At 37.9% G+C, this 20,926-nt stretch overlaps 4 protein-coding genes across 4 annotated transcripts; 3 read left to right on the top strand and 1 right to left on the bottom strand.

Annotated features, from left to right (window-relative positions):
• Positions 1-63: 63 nt before the first annotated feature.
• MONOS_4183 (putative rap/ran GTPase-activating protein) lies at positions 64-7,413 on the top strand (the record flags this gene model as incomplete). The annotated part of the gene is made up of 12 exons (XM_067874234.1): positions 64-112; positions 179-450; positions 505-753; positions 819-1,319; positions 1,583-1,834; positions 2,057-2,170; positions 2,367-2,600; positions 3,089-3,323; positions 3,562-3,774; positions 3,993-4,764; positions 4,947-6,659; positions 6,856-7,413. The coding sequence occupies 12 exons, from the start codon at positions 64-66 to the stop codon at positions 6,974-6,976; spliced, it is 4,725 nt and encodes a 1,574-aa protein (XP_067729912.1). The 3' UTR covers positions 6,977-7,413.
• MONOS_4182 (uncharacterized protein) lies at positions 7,216-8,562 on the bottom strand. The gene has a single exon (XM_067874233.1). The coding sequence runs from the start codon at positions 8,465-8,467 to the stop codon at positions 7,475-7,477; it is 993 nt and encodes a 330-aa protein (XP_067729911.1). The 5' UTR covers positions 8,468-8,562; the 3' UTR covers positions 7,216-7,474.
• Positions 8,563-8,724: 162 nt separating this feature from the next.
• MONOS_4181 (putative RNA polymerase III RPC4) lies at positions 8,725-9,917 on the top strand (the record flags this gene model as incomplete). Its single annotated transcript, XM_067874232.1, has 4 exons — positions 8,725-8,778; positions 8,891-9,205; positions 9,256-9,714; positions 9,777-9,917. 4 exons carry the CDS (start codon positions 8,725-8,727, stop codon positions 9,915-9,917), a joined length of 969 nt encoding a protein of 322 aa, XP_067729910.1.
• Positions 9,918-10,037: 120 nt separating this feature from the next.
• Positions 10,038-14,800, top strand: MONOS_4180 (xanthine dehydrogenase; the record flags this gene model as incomplete). Its single annotated transcript, XM_067874231.1, has 2 exons — positions 10,038-10,905; positions 11,004-14,800. 2 exons carry the CDS (start codon positions 10,038-10,040, stop codon positions 14,615-14,617), a joined length of 4,482 nt encoding a protein of 1,493 aa, XP_067729909.1. The 3' UTR covers positions 14,618-14,800.
• Between the last annotated feature and the right edge of the window lie 6,126 nt (positions 14,801-20,926).

Raw genomic sequence — 20,926 nt, 5'->3', positions numbered from 1 at the left:
CTTCAAAAAATAAATATTTAATTAATAACTGATCACTTTGCCATTACATAAACAGATTTTGTAATGATCCTTAATCACATCACTCAGCTCGAGCTTCAACAGCAAAAAATAGGTATGCCTATATAAAATGTTCATCTTTAAACACATTGCTTAACTCATGATATTAAAATATTAACAGGAACTGGAAATCTCAGAACCACTCCACTCGAATATAAAACTACTCTTATAAGGCATCCAATCGAATTCTGCTCGAAAAAGTCCAACTGCGCAAATTATCTTGTGGATGCTTACAAAATTAGATTTCATATGGAAATGATTGGTGAAGCTTTTACGCTTCCAATTTCTCAATATGAATCGCTCATTCGAGGCGCAACAAATATTTATGAATCATGGCTTCAAGACCATTCACAGTTCCCAGCTTTTGAGATAAATAAGCAAGAATTTTTCTTGGTTTGAATTCGAACTTTTGAACTTTATATTTGATGATTAATTTTTTTAAAAAAGACAATCTTTCAACATTTTTCTCTTCTTTTCCAAACAATACCCACCAACCATTCAGAATTGATTCAGCATTCTGCAATGTGTAAGATTCTTTGTGATGTAATGCTATCATTTGTATATAAGCATCACGACGAAGTGGAACTTTTAACATGGCAAGATTTATTCAGAACATTTCTTGGAATCGGCGATTGGCTATTTACGAATTCTCAAGCAGCTCCATTGTTCGAACAAATTGGAGTTTATTATATTGAGGTTAATTTTTCACATATTTTTTAGCATCATAAGAAGTGTTATAATTATTATTTGGAATTTTATAGACATTGTTTAGTATTTTAATGAGTTGCGAGGTTGAAGACCACACAGTTTGGGATATTGCTGTATCTGTCATGATCTGCTGGACGAAGAAAGAAATCCTCATCCGCCAGTGGAAAGCATCGATCGATCTTGTTACGATGTTTATACTGAACAAACTTTACGGAGCACCATATGGATCGAACAAGATGGAAATTAGGGTGACACAAGGGCAGCCCCTACAGCCGCTGCCTCATTCGAACCTGTCGCGCGCGTTCTTCCTGTTTGCGCGCCTTCTGCGGGTCATCGGAAACGTGAACCGGATCCAGACGCCTGCGATCCACTACAACGCAATCTGCGTGGTGACTTCTGCAGTGGCAATGTTTTCAGACACTCTTTTGGGGCTTCCAGAGAGAAAAGAAGACTTTCGATGGATTGATGTGAAGCCGCCGTCGCTTATTGATGGGAATAAGATTCTGGATTGGAGCGGTGCTTGGCTGGTTGAGGCGATCGTGACTGAAAAACAAGTGTGCAATTATTTTTCTTTCTTTCTTCCTTTTTTGATTGTGAATTACATGTTTTTAATGAAACACTATTTTGTTGATTGGAAATATGAACTTCAATTCTTTCTTTTTTCATTCTATTTTCAAAAAATAAAACACTTTCAATAATAATTAATTTATTCTTCTTACAATTTATATTTGAATACCTCTTCTTCCTTATCATTCCCCCTCCCACCCTCTTCTCCCCTTCCCCATCCCCACCCCCTCATCGCCTTCTCCTCATTCAGCCCTTCTTCCAAGGCCGAGCCGAAGCGTGCCACGCGTACTTCTCTTTGCTCTCTTCGTATGCGCTCCTTCCTTTCTCTGCTGCCAACCTGGGCTCCTTTGTGGCGACGATGCTGATTGCGCTGTCTTCAGACGAGGTGGAGATAACACGGACACTTCTGTCTTCTCTTGTTCCACTTTTCCCGAATGATGTGAAGGGCGCTAAGCCCATCGCTGCGCTGCTGCTCCCGTTCCTGGAGCATTTCTTGCTGAAGGTGTGTTGATAAATGTGTGTATGATTATGTGCATCTGTTTGTTAATCACAATGTGAGGTAAATTGAATGATTTTGAAGATTTTATTTGTTCACATAAAATTTTGGGTTTTTTTTTTTTTATTTTGCATTTCAACTTAATCTGTGTTTCTTTTTTGACTTATCATTATTTATCTTGTTTCTCTCTTTTCTATTTATTTATTTATTTATTTATTATAAAACCAGCCACACACCAACGACGAGGTCAGGCACAGTGCACTCTGCATTGTGAATGCTCTGTATCCATTTGGCAACACATTCGGAAACCTGAAGATTCATCAGATTCCATTCACTGACGAGGTTTGTGGAAGAAGAATGTTTTGAAATTTTTTTTTTTTTTTTTTTTTTTATGGATTTATTTTTAAATTTATTTATTTATTTATTTTATTTATTATTTCTCAATGCTTTCTTTAATCATTCAATTTTTTCCCTTCTAATAAAAATTCTTCTCCAATTTTTTTCCCTCTTCCTATCTTTCCCCTTTTTTCCCCCTCAGCCCTGGGAGTTATTCGAAGACACCATCCCATCCGACATATACCCATCCTCTCCCTTTGCTGACTTCACCGTTGCCTCTTCTCACACTCAACCTCCTCTTGTTCCCTCTGCTTTCAAAAGACCTAAGCCCACTCCACTTCAGCCACCGCCTTTCTTCAGAAAATGGCTGGACACGAAAGGCGCAGGTGACAAAGACGACGAGGCGTGGCAGGAGAAGAAGCAGCTGTATAGCTCGGTATGAGGATTGGCTGATAGTGTTATTGTTCTTGTTATTTTGGATTTTGATGGTTTAATTAATCAAATTTTTTTCGTTTGTTTTGTGAATGTTATCTGATAATTGCTTGTTAAACGATATGAGTCAATTTGAAAATTACAATCATTTTCTACTTCTTCTTCTTTCTTATTCTTCTTCTTTCTTCTTCTTCTTCTTTCTTCTTCTAACTCTCTCTCTCTATCTCTCTATCTATCTCTTCTCCTAATAACCAATTAATAAAACTAAACATTCATTTCTCTCTTCCTCTTCCTCTTCCTCTTCTTCTTCTTCCTCTTCTTCTTCTTCCTCTTCTTCTTCTTCCTCTTCTTCTTCTTCCTCCTCCTCCTCCTCTTCTTCTTCTTCTTCCTCTTCCTCTTCTTCTTCTTCTTCTTCTTCTTCTTCTTCTTCTTCTTCTTCTTCCTCTTCCTCTTCCTCTTCCTCTTCCTCTTCCTCCTCCTCCCATCTTCCAGTCCCGCCGCCCATCCACATTCGCCCAGCTGTCTGAACGTATTCTCTCTCTTCTTCTCCGCTCTCTTCTGGTTGAAAGCAACACTGCCAACATCCGAAGGATTATGTGGGCGCTTGTCTGTATTGCGCATGAGGAGTTTAAGCAGCCAGAGAAAGAGAAGAAAGAGAAAGGGAAGATGATCGTGGGAGAGCTGCTGAAACAGCTGCAGCTGCCGTCGAGATTGGGGCTGGATAAATGTGTGTTGATGATGGTGATGTTAACGATAACAATGATGATGAAGCTGGTTATGATGAAAATTTTTGTAGTGTAAAATAATATTGTTAATAGATTTTCATGTCTTTTTATTGCAACTATTTTTATTGTTCTTCTCATTTATTCTTTCATTTTTTTTCATTTTTCTGTTTTTCTTTCTTCTTTCTCTCTTTATCTCTAATCCACAAACATTCATTTGCCAATATTTCTCCATCTCACCAGCCGAAATCCTCTCCGGCAACCCCGAAGTGCTTGATGATCTGTTAGACTGCTTCTCCTCTCTTTCCTCGCTTGCCCCTGTCATCCACAGGGAGTTCCCTCAGATGCTTCAGCAGGTCCTCTTTGCCGTCGCAGGCTTTGTGGATATTGCGCTCAATGGTGTTATCAGCAAGAGAATCAACTTCGGCTCGGTTGCGCTGAATGAGCAGATTATCTGTATGTGGAATGAATGGTTCATGATTTGTATTGTATTGCATAATGTTATGTTGAATATATGTGAACATAGAATGAGATAACATTTCTTGTTATTTTTGCTGTTATTTATTTATTTATCTTTCAACTTTCTCTTTACGTTTTTGTTATTCACATTTTCATTTATAACTATTTTTCCTCATATCATTTATTTATTTATTTATTTAATAATTATTCCTCAGCACATGCATTTTACACCCTCACTGACTGGGTGATGGTCTCTACAGACTTCCTCATCACAAACGAAGGCGCCTCTTTCATCGGCTCTCTGTTTGTTCTGGTTCAACAGTCGCTCAACGCACAGAACTTCTTCCCAGCTGCTCCTCAGCATCCTTCCCCCTCCATCTCTGCCTCTTCCTCTCTCTCTTCTCTTTCTTCTTCTCCTTCTGCTTCCTCTTCCTCATCCTCTTCTTCCTCTCCCCCCTCTATGATGTCCTCTATCCCAGTCACCGGCAATGCCAACAGCCAATCCCAAGCCGCAACTTTCCTCGCTGACTGCCTCCTCACCCGCTTTGGCAACTTCCCCCAGCCACACGGCTCCTTCGTCTCCACATTCGCCCACCGCACCCGGAGAAGCGAGGCGTCTGCTGCTGAGTTCAACGCCATCATCTCTGACTTCGTCTCTCAGCACCAGTCCATGTCCACCTCTGCCTTCTCAGCCATCCCCTCCCGCCAGTCTGTGCGTGTGCAGCAGTCTCTTTCTTCTGCTGCCGCTACACCGCTGACGCACTCCAATAGTTTCTCCGTTTCTCCGATCCCATCATCGCTCGTGCGCACGCCGGCAAGCAGTGGGCCTCCTTCTCCGGCTACAACACCGCCTTTGCCAACAGATCAGTCAAATGCTGTGCATTCGTTCTCAACACTTTGCTCTCCAGCACCTTTTGGTCCTTCTCTTCTGCCAACTTTCCCGTTTGTTGCAGGAGGAAGAAGTGTTAATCCGTTCCATCAACAACCGTTTGCATTATAATTTTTATATTTTGTTGTAATATTTATTAAAACCTTGATATTTCATCTTATTTATGGACTTTCTGACATTAATATCTTTTAATCATATGTATATCTACTGTTCCACCATTCAAACCAACATTAATCACCGAACACCCCCCCCCCCCCCCCCCCCACTCCCTTCACTCCAGTGTGCCCACCGTGAAGCCCTCAGATGTCTCGCAGCACTTCATCCAGAGCGACAACTCTCTCCTCACCCTCGTCGAGCGCCCTGTCTTCTCCCCACCAGAAGGAGCGACGCCTGGAATGCAGCGCTATTCCCCTTCTTCTCCCTCAGTGCCCACTCACATCCCAGCCTCCACAGGAGCCTTTCCTGCTGCTTTCCCACCAAACTCGTATTACGGCCCGTACACCACCATGTTCATCAACAACCCTTCAGGCAACTCTGCCTGGGATGTGCACCCAGTCTATGCGACTTCTTTCCCCTTTGATGGAATCGCTAACACTTCTCAACAGCAGGCTGATCAGGTTTCCAAGTCTTCTCAGAGCATTCAATCAACTCAGTCTGCTCTGGACGCCCTCACCCGCTCCTTCGGCGAGCAGCCGTCTTCTTCTGCGCCTTTCTCTTTCTTCTCTGACGTGACCACACCCACTGCTTCCCAGCAGCCCCACCCACACGCCTCGTTTGCGCCTTCCTTTGACGACCCGCTGAGAACGCTGCTGTCTGCGCCTGTGTCAGCAGCAGACTCAACAGCTGGCTTTGTGTTTGACGATGAGGAGCGGCTGAGGGCGACAGACAGCGAAAGAGAAGAGGACAATGCAGCAGCACTGGCAGCTGTATCATCGGGAACAACTCCATCAACTTTGTCGCTGATCAGGCACCCCTATTTGTCTGTGGACCGCACGCGCTTCAAGCACATCTTCTTCCCTTCTTCTTATTCCTCTCTCTTCACCCTCTTCCCTCTCGCCTCGCCGCTTACCCAGTCACACGGAGCGTTTCCGCAGAGCTACTCGTTCTTCACACAATCGCGCCTACTGCTGGCTCATTTGGGGCTTATCACATCTTCCCGACTCGCATCTGACTGCATCCAGTTCGCCCCGCCGTTCCGAGGGTCGGTTCCACGTCCTCTTTCGGCTGCTGCTGTGGAAGGAAGCAGTGGAGGAGTAAATACAACTGGGCTGAACATGCTGGGAATGACACAGAACTCTTCTTCTTTGCAGCTGCCGCGCTTCCGCCCGATGCAAGAAACAAACCAGGCACAAAGAGTGATTTCTCGCCTGGATGATATTTCTGACCGGATGGTGCACAAAATCTCAGTTGTGTATGTGAAGAAGAACCAAGTTGATCAGACGTCGATATTCAAAAACAACTTGTCTTCTATCCCGCAGCACTTTGTGGACTTCCTCCATTCACTCGGGTGGTTCGTGCATCTGCCAACACACAGGGGATTTATGGGCGGGCTGGACAGAGAAGGCACAGTGGGGCAGTTTTCGTTGTATTATGCAGACTATGCGAATGAGACGATGTTCCATGTGCCGGCGATCATGCCAGACTCAATCAGGAAAGGGGATGATGATCAGTTAGTCCACAAGAAGAAGCATGTGGGAAACGACTTTGTGCATATTGTGTGGACAGACCATCATCAGGAGTATCGTCCGGAGACGATTGTGTCGCACTTCAACTTTGTGCACATTGTGATTTCGCCGATGGAGACGCCTGGGTTGTACCGTGTGCGTGTGCACCAGCAGCAGAACCCGCACAAACCAGATCAGATCTTCAGATCTTTTGGGCCACTGCAGGACTGGTCGATCGTGCCAGCCATTTCGCTACCTGAGCTGGTGAGGCAAACGGCGATCAATGCGAACAGGAACGTGAGAATGTCACAGAAGGGATTCAACAGATCGTATGCTGTGGTTTTTTTATGGATGTTGTCTTTTTTTTTTTAAAAAAAAAAAGCGTATATGTTTTATTGTATATTTTTATTTATTTTTATTGATTTTTCATTATTTTTTAACTAAAACTCTGAATTTATCTATATTTTATTAATCTTTTTCATAATATTTATCCATTATGTTTGTTGTTAATTATTTATTCTTCAGATATCCAACAAGAGAGACGCAATTGAAAGAAGTCTCGAAGCATCTGCTTTCGGAGCACATTGCAACTACCTCAGCCAAGCTCTTCATCCCATCCATCCATCCATCTTCATCGACAGCTTAGTCTTATCTCATTTTTCATTCAGTTATCTCTGCCTATCTTTATCTTTCTCATTCACTTTTCTTGTCTCTCTCTCTCTCTCTCTCTCTCTCTCTCTCTCTCTTGAGTACAGTTTGAAGAATGTTAATAACAAAAGCTATTCTTTTGAATGTTAATGTATTTTTTTTGAGATTATTGGACGGTTGTTGTATATGCTTGCCCTTACAAAACTGTATTTTATTCTTTTATTCCTTTCTTCTGTTTTTTTTTTCATTTTTTTTTTTTTATTTTCATTCATATTTCATTATATTTTGTAACTAATCGAGAGTTTCAGAGGTGTATTGACAAAACGTGAGGAAATGAATTGGTGTTTCATTTGTTGCCGATTTATATTGCTTTTTTTAAAAGGACAAATTTTCATAACAACTTAACAAAAAAACCAAATAGAAGAAAAAGAAAAAGAATATTTTTTTTTATTTATCCAAAAAAAAAGAAAAAGAAAGAATTTATTTTAAATAAACTTCAATGCAATTTTTTCCTTTTCGCATTCTCTCTCATGAGCTCTTCTTCCTCTTCCTTCATCGCCGCCATCATGCTAATCCTCTCTTCTTTCCTTATGTCACTCGACGTGCTTTCAGATGCCTCTTCGTCTCCCAGCACACTCAGCTGCTTCGGCATCCCAAGCATCGACCTGATTGTTGACTGATACCCCTGCGCTTGCAGCAGTTTGTGTATGCGATCTCGCCTTTCTTCTTCTTCCATTTGGTGTTTGAGATATGTTTCAACAGATGTAGAGACAGGTGCATCATCTATAAACCCATCAAGATCCCCATCCATATCTTCGTCTTCCTCTTCCTCGTCGTCATCAACCTCATCTCGCGCTTTATGCTCCTTTTTGTGAGCATGCTTGTGTGGATTCAATGAATTTTGTGAATGTCTAACATGAAGAGGATCAGATGACTTTTTCTCAAGTTTTTGTTGTTTTATCATGCTTGATGCATATGTTGATGATGGAGCGGAACTCATTTCTTCTCTACTTCTTTTCGCTGGAAGTGAGGCAGCAACAAACGGAGTCCAAACTTTTGGGGTTTTAACTGGATGTTGAGATGAAGAATTAACTTTTGTGTTTGCCTTTGACTTGCTGAATACTTTTTCAAATGCACCTTCTCTGACGATTTGAGAGGGATGAAGGAGAAGTTTTTCCGGAACTTGGCTTTTCTTCTTTTTAGTAAATGAATCTATGCTTTTCTGATGATAAACTTTTTGTGGTCCTGTTCGTTTTTCAACACTTATTCTTGAAGTTTGGGTAGAAGTGCGTTTTTCTTGTTGAACTTGTTGAGGAAAAGCTTTTTGAAGTGCCATATGTATTTTCGCTGCATCTTTTTGAGAGCTTTTGGAGTTCCAATCCAAATAAGGGATTCCTAAACGAGCAGCAACGGCAGCCAAATCTTCTTGTTTTTCTTTTGTTGCTTGCTGTTTTTTAGAAGTAGAATAGGAAGAAGACAGAAGAGGCATAACTTTCAATCAATATTTATGTAACTGAAAGTGATATTCCTCAAATATGTGGAAAAATCAAAACTTAAAAATTTGACGAGGAATTCCACTCTCGTAAAAAAGGGACAACTTCTCAGTTAAACAAATGAGTGATTTCGAAACAAATTTAACAAAAGGAAAAAATAAAATTTTTTTTATTCAAAAACAAACTTTTTTGTATCTCAGAATTTTTCAAATATCATTCTGAACCACAATTTTCTTATTTTTTGTTTGAAGCAATGCAAGGAGAACGCCTTGACTCACTTGCTGCACCACCCCCTGATAACAAAAAGGTTAAAGCTGTACTATTTTGTTTTTGAACTTGTTTATTGAAGATTTTTTCCCTGTCATTAAATGTTTCATTTTTGATAATTTTCATATGTTTTGACAAAAAATAAACGGTAGAACCCTGTAAAAAGTGAAGGGGAGCCACTTCTTGTGCAATTATTATCTGCTCATGGACCTGAAAAGCCTCGTCATTATCGACCTCCAAGACCAAAACGCGAAACTCCTCGTTCTTTTGCGCGAGCGATGGATTCCCAAGTAGCCTTCATGGCAACATCAAGGATATCAAAGAGAATGGCCTCTAATGCAACTGCTTTTGTCGGTGATCCTTTAGGCTCGATTATGCCAGAATCAAAAGAAGAAAAAGTTAACATTCAAGCTCTTCCTCTTTCTTTTCCACTGACATCTGAAGACCCGATTGCAAAAGATGCTTCTGTTTGTTTTTTCTTTTCGCACGAAATTTAGGTTACATTTTGTATCTTTAGGAAATTTCAATAGCAATCCCAGAAGAACAACCATTTCTTATTCAAATGCCTGCAACTCTTCCATTTCTAAATCCCTCTGAATCAAAAGAACAAAAAGAATCATTTCTCCAACGGAGATTGTCGGCTATACCCACTTCATTACCTCCTCCTGCAACTTCTGGAACACCAAAGCCTTCAACTCCTATTCCATCGCAAACCCCCCCGCTTTCAAGACCTCCTTCTGTGACTTTTCCATTAGCATCCACTCCTCCACTTGTCCCATCGCAACGAGCACTTACACCACAAGTACAGCAACAACAACAACAACAACAACAACAACAAGCTCAAGCACCAGTAATTATGATTCCTGATACCCTTCCTCCAACACCTATTATCGGCATTCCTTCGGGAGTAGTTGGAAAATTAAAGATTACAAAATCTGGAAAAGCATTTATGGATTTCGGAGGAACAAAATTTTTGGTGTGAAAGTTAAAAATTTAAGATTTTTTAATTTTTTAATTGCGAAATTTTTTTAATGTTAGGTTAATAAGGGAATTGATTGCTCATGCTATCAGCAGATAGTTTCAATTGACCATCCAAATAAAAAAATAACAAAGATTTCTGAAATTAAAGATAAATTTGTAGTTGTACCGGATATAGAAGGAATTATTGATACTTGTTGATTTATTAATTTTTCCGTGTTTTGTAACATGCTAATTGTTCGTTAATTGAATAAATTGTTTTTATTGATCAATTATCCCTTTGCCCTATCTTTCATTTTCTTAAATTCTTCATAATTCATTATGACCTCAGAGATTTTAAAGTTTTATTTAAATGGAGAGAAAGTGGAACTAAAGTCATTTGAACCTAATATGACGCTTCTTCAATATTTACGAGCTCCAAAAGTTGGTCTCACAGGTACAAAAGAAAGCTGTGGGAGTGGTGTATGTGGTGCATGCACAATTTTAATGATGTACTTCGATGAGAAAATAAATAAGCCGTATATTACCGCTGTTAAATCTTGCCAACTACCCTTGATTTATTGTAATGGATGCGCAATTTACACTATTGAAGGCAAGAACACTGCGTTGAAGCAAAAATTAACACCAATTCAGGAATCATTTATAAAGCATGATGGTGCACAATGTGGATTTTGTCTGCCTGGGACCATTATGTCAACCACTGCACTTTTTGAGAAACATCAATTAGAGGGTCTTCGACCACCAACGGTCGGAGATATCGAAGAAACCCTTAGCGGGCATACGTGTCGTTGTACGGGGTATCGTCCGATTTTTCAAAGCTTGAAAGAATTTTTAATTGAAGAAGGATCAAAGCCACCTCAACTCGAGATTCCTAAGTTTCCTTCTGAACTCATTGAAGCAAACAAACAATCACTTCACGTGAATGGGAATTTGTGGAACTTTTTTAAGCCTAAATCACTTGATGAATTTCGTTCATTGTGGAAGTTGCATCCTGAAGCATCAATTCTTGGAGGAGCAACAAATTCCAATCAAATATTCCGCGATCATCTCACTAAGCGAACAATTATCAGCACAAAATCAATTACTGAAATTCAAGAACTTGAGGAAAAAGACGGCATGCTACATATAGGAGCAGGAGTTTCTGTGCAGGCGCTTTTAGAATATACGCGAAGTCGCCTTACTGAAGCGCGTATGAAAAATCACTTTTTCAAACAATTTCACTGAAATAATATTTATTTATTCATCTTCTCTTTTTGATTATTCTCTTTATTATTGTTGTTGTTTTAGCAAATAATCACTCAACATTTCGCGTAATCTCAAAAATTCTTCCTCGTTTAAGATCGAAGCAGATACGAAGTGTTTCAACAGTCGCTGGTGAAATGATGTCTGTTAGTGAATTCAGTGCTCTTCTTGTGTCTCTTGGGGCTGTTCTGCATTTGGAAAGTGCATCTGGACAAGTCAGTCATCGCATCCCGCTTCGAGATAAGTGTGCCAGATGTGAGAGAGAGGCACAGAAGGCAGCAGCGACGCATCCGGCTTCTTTGCATGCCCGCCCAGTGTTCGCCTACGACACCACCAGCTGTTGCGTGATCGCATGCGACGAAGTCGGGTGCCAACTTATCACTGGAATTTCGCTACCGCTGTACTGCGAAGAAAGCGAGGAAGTCAAGCAGTTTGCTGATTGTGTGCTTGTGTCGCGCAGGAAAGACAACTTCCCGGCATTGATGATGGTTGTGATGACTGCTACACTGCAGCGCATCAAAAAGGAGAAGGCCGACGAATCTGCAGCGTCTGTCTGGAAATTCAAAGAAGTGTCGTTGGCGCTGGCTGACGGAAGAGGAAACGGCGATCGAGAAACAACTGAGTCGTTCCCGTCAGCTCTCAAGCCAAAGGAAAAGAATGAAGAATACCCTCCTCCAATTGTGGTTATTGATGAAAATGTTGAAGACGATGATGAGGAACCAGCTTCGCCCTCTTCTTCTTCTCCTTTTTCTTCTGCATCAGCGTCTGCTTCTTCACCAACAGAAAGCACACACGCTGCTCTTAAGGCAATGAAGAACTCGAAACGGCCTTTTTGCATTGTGCACAAGCTTCCATCAACTGCAGAGTTTATTTTGACGCGTTCACCTGTTCTGTCATCTGAGACGATAATCGATGCAAAGCAGGTGATGCGTCGTGAAGTCGAAGAGATCCTTCTGACTGGAATTTCCTCTGACGATTCGACAGACACAGTGTACTCTGAAGTGTGCAGCCGTCTGCCTTCGTCGTGCCCTCCTTTGCCTTCCACGTGGCTGGCAAAGAGGTACATCACTGTTGCTGCACCAGACGCTCTTACCCGCTTTGCGTACAACCTCTCGCAGCATCTTGAAACAAAGATCAATACCATCGTCCCAGAGCCATTAGATCTCTCGTCAGATTATCCGCTCGATGCTTATGATCCTATTTCAAGGATGTACTCTGAAACATCCAGCGAAAAGCCGCTGGAGCTGGAGCCTGAGCAAACACGTTTCACACACAATTTACAGAAGTATTCGTTTGACTACGAGAAAGTTGATACTTTAATTGGAAAGCCAATGTCCAACATGCATCTTCAGTCACACGCAACAGGGATGACACAATACACCGTTGATGTGCCTCTGCCACCCCGTGGACTGTACGCTGAATTTATTCTCTCAACTGTTGCTCATGGAAAAATAATAAGGATAGATGGGACTGAAGCACTTAAACTTCCTGGTGTGGTAGATATTGTAACGGCAAAGGACATTCCAGGAGTTAACAAGCACACAGGAATCGTGATGGATACGACAATCTTTGCTGACGAGGTTGTGGAATGTATGCACCAGCCAATTGGCCTTATTCTCGCTGACACACCACAGATCGCAGAATATGCAGCTACGCTTGTCAAAGTAGAGTACGACGAACTGCCTGCAATACTAACGTTGGAAGAGGCGGTTGAGAAGAAATCATTCCTCTCGATGTATGAAGGAAGTGACATTGTTCTTGGAGAGCCGCTGAAAGTCATCAAAGAAACACGCAAGGCGCAGGAGAAGCTTGCAGAAAAAATGAAAAAAGGTGTTCCAGAGCCAATGGAAAACGACGAGTGGGTTGTTATTGAAGGAGAAGCTAAAGCTGGAGGACAAGACCATTATTATGGAGAGACCCAGAACTGTGTAGTTATTCCGCACGATGGAATGGTCGATGTTTATTCCTCCACTCAGAATCCGTCAAAAGTTCAGTTTGATGTGGCTGGTGCGTTGGGCATCCCTCGCGCCAAAGTTATGTGCAAAGCTATGCGCCTTGGCGGAGGGTTTGGAGGGAAGCAGGATCGTCCATGTATCTTGGCAACAGCTGCGGCTGTGGCCGCCAAAAAAACAGGCCGCGCAGTCCGTCTAGTGATGAAGCGGTCGATGGATATGGCTGTGCACGGAGGGCGGCATCCGATGTGGTGCAGATATACAGTTGTGGCGTCGAAGAAGACCGGACTTCTCAAAGCACTTGATGCTGAAGTGATTGCGCAGGGTGGATATGCTCATGATGTTACAGGTCCTGTGCTGTTCAAATGTGCATTCCAACTTCAAGGAACATACACAATACCAAACATCAGGGTGATTGCAAGAGCTGCCAAGACAAATCACAACCCGAACACTGCCTTCAGAGGATTTGGTGCTCCACAATCGTGCCTCTTTATTGAAATGATAATGGAACATGTGGCTGATGTTCTGGGAATACCTCAATCACAAATTAGAGACATCAACCTGAACAAGGTTGGTGATCCACTTGTGACAGGATCACTCATTTCGCAAAACAAAGGAGAGAAGTTCATCCGAATTATGTGGGACGAGTTGATGAAGACTTCAGACTACGAAAACAGACTGAAGGCTGTTGAGGAATTCAATGCAACACACACGAACACAAAGAGAGGAATAGCTATTACGCCAATGAAAAACGGAGCTTGCTTCGAAGATGACTTTATGAACCAGGCTGAAGCGCTTGTTCATGTTCTTCCCGATGGGTCTGTGGAAGTGGCACACTCTGGAATTGAAATGGGACAAGGACTGAACACCAAAATTGCACAAGTTGCTGCTGAAACACTTGGCATTGATATTTCATTCATCCATGTGCTCCACACATCCACAGAAACATGCACAAACACACAACCAACAGCCGCTTCGACTGGATTGGATCTGAACGGAGGAGCATTGAAAAAGGCATGTGAGCAAATCAACGCATCGCTTGCTCCTCTGAGAGAAAAGATGAAGGACAAAACATGGCCAGAGATCTGCACAACAGCTTATTTCAGTCGGTATGCGATGTCTGGGCAGGCACACTTCATCCTTCCTACGATCAACTGGCAATGGAAGACAAAAACAGGGTTTACTGCTTTTTATTATGCATTTGGTGTTTCGGTGAGTGAGGTGGAAGTAGATTGCACGACTGGCGAATATACAATCCTGCGTTCAGATCTTATTGAAGATGCTGGTCGTTCGCTGAATCCTATTTTAGATGCTGGCCAGGTGGAAGGAGGGTTCATACAAGGTGTTGGATGGGTTACGGGTGAAGAAATTGAGTATGACATCGCGACTGGAGCTATGCTGAGTGACATGCACACATACGCAGTGCCTCTTGCTCGCGATGTTCCATTAGAGCTTCACACAACGCTGGCACATGGCTTCCGCTGCGATGAGAACGTTGGTGCTTCGAAGACAACAGCTGAGTCCCCTGTATTGCTGGGAGTGTCTGTTTTGATGGCTTTAAGGCATGCAGTGAATGCTGCTCGGCGTGACAGAGGATTGTCATTGCTGCGCTATCAGATATCTCCGTTTACTGTTGATAGGATCAAGCTCGCTATTGAAGGTGTTTTAGATGGAGAAGATGGAATGAGATACACAATTATGATTTAGCGAGATGTTAATGGAAAAGAAGCATTGATGGTTTTCGGTTATGGGTTTTTATATTTTATTTAAATTTGTTGAAATGTTATTAAATTTCTACATAAATTTTATTTACTGGTGAATTATTTTCAATTTTTTTAGAAAGTTGATAGAAATTTTTTAATAAAAATTTATGTTAATAGGCATTTTATAAGTACAAAAAATAAAACAGAAATTTTTAACGAAAAAATTAGTAAAAATTTAAAAAAAAATGTTTTTCTTTCATCGTTTAAAAAATTTTTTTTTGATAATTGATGAAAAGAATTCATTGGTAATCTTCAATCAAAAGTGATTAATCTTGCAATTGAATCAATTCCACAGTGTGAAAATATTTGTATTTTTGTGTGTCATCCTTTTTGAACAGAAGTTTCACGATTAAATATTTTGATTTCGTAAATACATAATTCGAAATTGGAAAATCTCTTATTCAAAATTAATTATACCGAGTATTTTTCGAAAAAAAAATATTTTGTGAAAAATGAGTATTGGCTGAATGTCAGATAGTGATGAAAATTTAAGATATTTTTCGGCAAGATGGGATTATATCGAAGTTAAAAATTTTCATTATGAATGTTATTTATCGAATTGAATATACATGTCATTTCATAATTCTCATATTAAACGAATAGGAAATTGGTGACATTAACAAAATAGAAAAATGAAAATCCATTGAATAATTCAATTGTGGGACATGGTTTTTTTGAATAAAATGATATATTTATCTAAACTTCAATTTTTAATCGTTTCAAAGCATCAAAAATTAGTTCTCTTTTATTGTTTATCCCTTTTTATTAAGAAATTTTATCGAGATAATAATATTTGTTTCATCATTTTCGATTTCACATCGTTCTCAATTATTTCTTTAAAATCGTCCAAATCACCAACACCAAACTCAGTCCTTATTTTTCTCTGGTGAATGTTTTCAAAATTTTTAAATATTGATCATTTTCATCTTCTGGATCCTATGTTTTTTATGATATTTGATTTGATCAAACCAAAAAATATGAAAATTTCACCCAAAAATTTTTCACAAATGGGAAATATTATCGTCATTTTCTAGCAGTTTTTATAGCATGAAGAATGTCAGAACTCACTCATATTCATATTGCAACAGAAAAAAGAAAGTTTTGAGCACTTCAATATAATACCATTATGCCTGTTTTTCGAAAAGAGAAACCCTTTGAGCGTCACAAATGTTATTTCAAATAAGAACGAATTGAAACCCAAAAGTCATATGTTTTTCGAAAAAGACCCATTTTTTCGCACCAAGCCAATATGTCTAAATAGAAAACATAACCATACGTAAAAAGGGCTTTTCTTTTGTAAGTTTGTTTTGATATTGATAAAATAACCGGAAATGAGTTTGCTTCCAATTATTGATCCAAATATTTTGTCTGCAGTTTGCTTTGTTCGTTATCTTTGTGGCAATAAAAAAATAATTTGTTTTTTGTTTTTTATTTAATGATTTTGCTCTGAACAAAGTTCACATATGAACTCCGTTCAAAGCAATATTCAATTTCCATCTCAGTTTGATATTGACTTCTCTTCTCAAGCACTCTCACACCAGCCTTCAACTTCCGTGCGTGCTTCTCAGAATTCAAATGTGCTTGGAACAATTGAAGTTCGGGAACATCCCTGAATACTGTCTTGTTTACCAGCAAAAAATAAAATGGAAAAGTTCTATTTTGAATATTGTGAAAAATTATCTGATCACAATTTTTTTTTTTTTTTTTTTTTTTTTTTTTTTTTTTTTTTTTTTTTTTTTTTTTTTTTTTTTTTTTTAATATGATGTTTACAGAAAAGAAACAAACGACATGTTTGATTTGGCCCTTCGAAAAGCTGATTCATGTAAAGATAGCGTTGAAAAGAAAATTATGAACACTGAAATTAGGAAGTTATCAGATCCTGAGCCAGAGATTCAACTATTTGATTTCAAAAGAAAACAAAAATCATTTGATAGATATAAACTAACCGAAAAACAAATATTAAGCATCATTGGCGAACTAGAAATCAAAACAAGCCAGACTCCGAAAAAAAGACCAAAAGGTTCTTTATCACTTGCTGACAAAATGCTTTATTTCCTCGAATGGCAGTTTTCTGGAACAACACAAACAAGAATTGGGATTTGGTTAAACAGAAGGAGCCACATTATTTCTGATGCAATAATTCAAATACATCCACTCCTGTTTAAAGTTTTGAAAAAAATGAACAAGGAGAAAAGAAGACCTAAATACACTGATACAGACAAATCTTTTAAAACGGTTGCACTGCTAGTAGATGCAACGTCAATAAGAACAGGTAAGCCAGCTAGCAGTTTTGAAAGTCAAAAGTTGCTCTGGGATGGGCATTATAAAGTTTATGAATTGAAAATCCAGGTTGCAGTTGTTGCTTGCTATCCTTTTGAAGCATTGTTTGCTTCAGAAGTTGAAGAGGGTCACATCAATGATTTCTCATTGTTCAAACGAAACTTACACCCGTTGAAAGAATATTTGCAAATATCAGAATACGAAAGAGAAAAATATGGATTGGATGAAGGAATTAAACATTGGAAAGTCATTGCAGACAGAAAATTCAAAGGTGCTGTTGAAGGAATAGAAGTCATAACACCAATTAAAAATACTAAACGACAGAAGAAATAACATTTATTGAAAGATTAGCAAAGAAACGGATTCCTGTTGAATTATTTTTCGGAGAATGAAAAAGCAGTAGAAGGAATGTGCAAACAGGAACAGAAACGGCTTGGATGATGTAAAGTTAGATAAAAAAATGGCAGTTTGGCTTACAAATCTAAGTTTTCAGGCATATGATTTATGTGAAGATGATGGATTATTTGAGAAGCAATGTATTTCTTTTTATCAATTTGATATTGAAAAGCAAAAAGATAAAAAGTCAGAATCGAATGCTTTTTTCAGAGAAAAAACAAAAAGAATTCGAAGAGCCTCGCTTATAGAGAACATGTGCAACGAACATTCGAAACAACGAAAAATATCAACTGATGAAATCATCGACAATAAAAAAAGCAATGAAGAAAACTAATTTTTCTTTCACCATTTTTTTTGGTTGCTCGGGTTTTCCTGATTATTGTTGCTTATTCAGGTTTTTTTGCTGCCCAGATTTAACTTTAATTTTTTTCATATAATAAATATCAATAAATAATTAAAAACTTCTTCTTTTTTCAAATTTCAACAACAAACGATGTAATTTTTCATTATTGACCAGATTTTTTTGAAAGGTTCATTTTGATTAATTTTCGAACAAAATAAAAATTTCATATTTGGGACAAAATATCTGAGTTCAAGCATTTTCATTGAAAAATTATGCAACTTATATGAATTTTTTGTGATCAGAAAATTTGAAAAAAATGGGTTTATTTTTCGAAATACGTTTGATGTCGCAAAACATAATGTTTTTATATCAATGATATTTGTTTTCAGTAATGAAAATCAAATTGTTTTTTCCACCTGATTAAGTTTTTAAATGTTATAAGTGAAACAATTTTTTCATGCTTTGTGCACAAAAAGCTTGAAAGTCCAAAATTTCCCCCATTTTGATAAAATTTCTGTTTTCTCTCATGAAACTTCACTTGAATGCATGAAATTGCATTATCCTTAAATAGATTCCATATTAGTGAAGTTTGGTGTAAACATGTGTTACAGATTGATAAATTTTTGTCACGTCCGTCAGTAATTAAAAATCCACGTCAGTATTGATATTTGAAATATATAATTTTCTCTGATTTTTGTAATTTTCATTATGTATATCAAATTATATTAAAACATTCATTTTATTTTATTCTTCTAACTTTTCTTTGTTTCATAAATTAATAAAAAATTTCTTCTCTGAAGAATACTGACTCCATTGACAGTCACTGACTTCACTGACTTCATTGACAGTCCGATGATCAATATATAGCAAATATGATTTTTTGTCAATATCCTTTTTGAGAAATGTATTTTCATTCTTAACTTATTTGAATTCATCTTTAACAATATTTGCAAATGCAATTATTTGTTCTTATAATCGAGGTTCTGACGTGAAAATAATCTCTCGGTCCGTCAGGATACCAATTTTGTCTGTCAATAGTCACAAAGTCACACATGTTTAGTTTGGTGTATGTCAACAAAATTTTGAGCCATATGTGAAATTTTTTATTTATTTGAAAATTTAACATTTGTAACTTTTCAAAAAGAATTGCCCATATTTGTGAAAATAATAAAAAATCGAACCCTTATTTTTAATATGTGTGAATAAACATTGAATTCTCTGATTTATCAAAAAAAAAAAAAAATCATCAACCTTAAAAAAACGAGCAATTCCCAAATGGATTCATCCCACATTGTTAAACCATACATAATTCAATCAAAAAAAGTTATTTGTGTCAATTTGATGAGATTTATTCAAAATAATTTCACAAATGAATAAATCAATCAATCCATTTTCTGATTTCTTTTATTGTCATATTTTGTTCATCAAAATATTTTCCAACATAAACAACTTTTCACTATTGAATAAAGCATTGTTTGACAATGTGATGCGTTTTCATTTTCAAATATTCAGGTTATGATGATAATTATTATTTTTTCTAAAAAATCAAAAAATTGCGCGTTCAAAGATAAATAATTTTAAGAATAATTTTTTCAATGATGACAAAAACAAAGATTTGTTCCAAACTTAACTGCAATTTTGTCATTATAAGTCTTTCATATACTTGCAAAAAAAAAAAAAAAAAAAAAACCTCCTAGACATCGGTTTTGCTTTACGACCGACATGCATCAAAAAATTTGTTCTCGTCGCAAAGGCCTACTGCAATCTATTAAAAAGAAGTGAGCAACATTTCTCTATTAAATAACATTAATATTCCGTGATAAAATAAAAATTCAAGAAAAATTCGAAATATTAATTTTATATGTGATCTTTAATTAAACAGGAGAAATCGATTCATTAAAATTTCTTTTGCACACCTTTTCCAAAAGCAAAAACAACGTGAGTTTGAATAGAAATATTTTAATAATGCTTTGAACCAACGATGTTTTTGATATCTTTTATTTTGTCAGGCGAATAACAATTTTGAATAAATATTGTTTTATCAAATATAAGTATTATGAAAGCGAATGATAGTGATAAACCTGCCTGTGGAAATCGAGAGATGTCTTCAAAGGAAAAAATAAATAGTTTGAGATATTTTGATTGCTTCAAAGAATGCTCAACAATTATTATTTGCAATTCTAAAAGAATTGCTCCGTGAACTGGATCATTGCACAAAAGATGAATTGAAAGAAAAAATCGTGAAAATGAACGATTTTGTGGGGGAAATGGATGAAAAAGAATTTGAATCAACTTTATCAAAAGAGCTGTTCAATGAAATAGTACAAATGACTGAAGAAAAGAAACTGTCTGCAGAAAACGCTATAACATTTTTGAAGAACATGGGATATTATAAAGTGCTTAAAAACATATCAGTTTTCGAATTTGATCAATCCTCGTTGGGCAACAGAATTGTTTGGATGATTATTGAGGAAGAGAAGAAAAATGAAAAAAAGAATGATAAGATCTTGATTGATCTTTGCGAATGCTGTCTTTTTCTGAAAAGCGGAGATTCGTCGAAATTGCTTCCTGTGTGTGTGTCTTGCCTTCTGAAAGTGGCTACAAACAAAGATGAAAACAGAGAGGCACGAAACGAAGTGGAAATGTCTTTGCTTGCATTGAACAACATTGAACATTGGGAAGTTTGAATAATTCGAAATGTTATTTAATGATTTTATTTTTGCTTCATTTATTGATATATTCGTTATTTTTTTGGAAGGGAATGAAACAAGAATTAGTCATGGAAATAATCAAAGAAATTATCGAATATCATCAAAAACATTTCAATCTGACACAACTTGCGTATCAGTCTGTCTGGCAATTAATGATAAACCAATTGTCCACCAATAAATGTTTGGAAGGAGTGGTTGTGAACGAGCTGCATTTTGCGAGAGAGGCGAAAAGAGAATTGGAAGAACTGACAAGAAGTGTGGATTGGAAGAAAATGAACTTCAAATTGAAGGAAATAAAAGAAGTGCAGATTATAACAAAATGGATTCAAACACTGAGCTCCTATTTTTGGTTCATCCAACAGTTGAATGACAAAAATGAAGGATTGATTCGTTGTCTTGTCAATCTGTGCAAAGCCACAAGAGGAAATGAAAGAGATCTTCACTGGAAATGCATAGTACTTTTTCAAATGATGGCTCCTCTGCGAACTGTGAGTGTTTGCTCATTGCTGAGAGGAGGGGCTAT

Source organism: Monocercomonoides exilis, assembly GCF_001643675.1.
Source record: "Monocercomonoides exilis strain PA203 chromosome Unknown scaffold15-1837935, whole genome shotgun sequence".
Lineage (NCBI taxonomy): Eukaryota > Preaxostyla > Oxymonadida > Polymastigidae > Monocercomonoides > Monocercomonoides exilis.
Note: the sequence above shows the minus strand (reverse complement) of the source record. Positions and strands in the feature narration are given on the sequence as shown.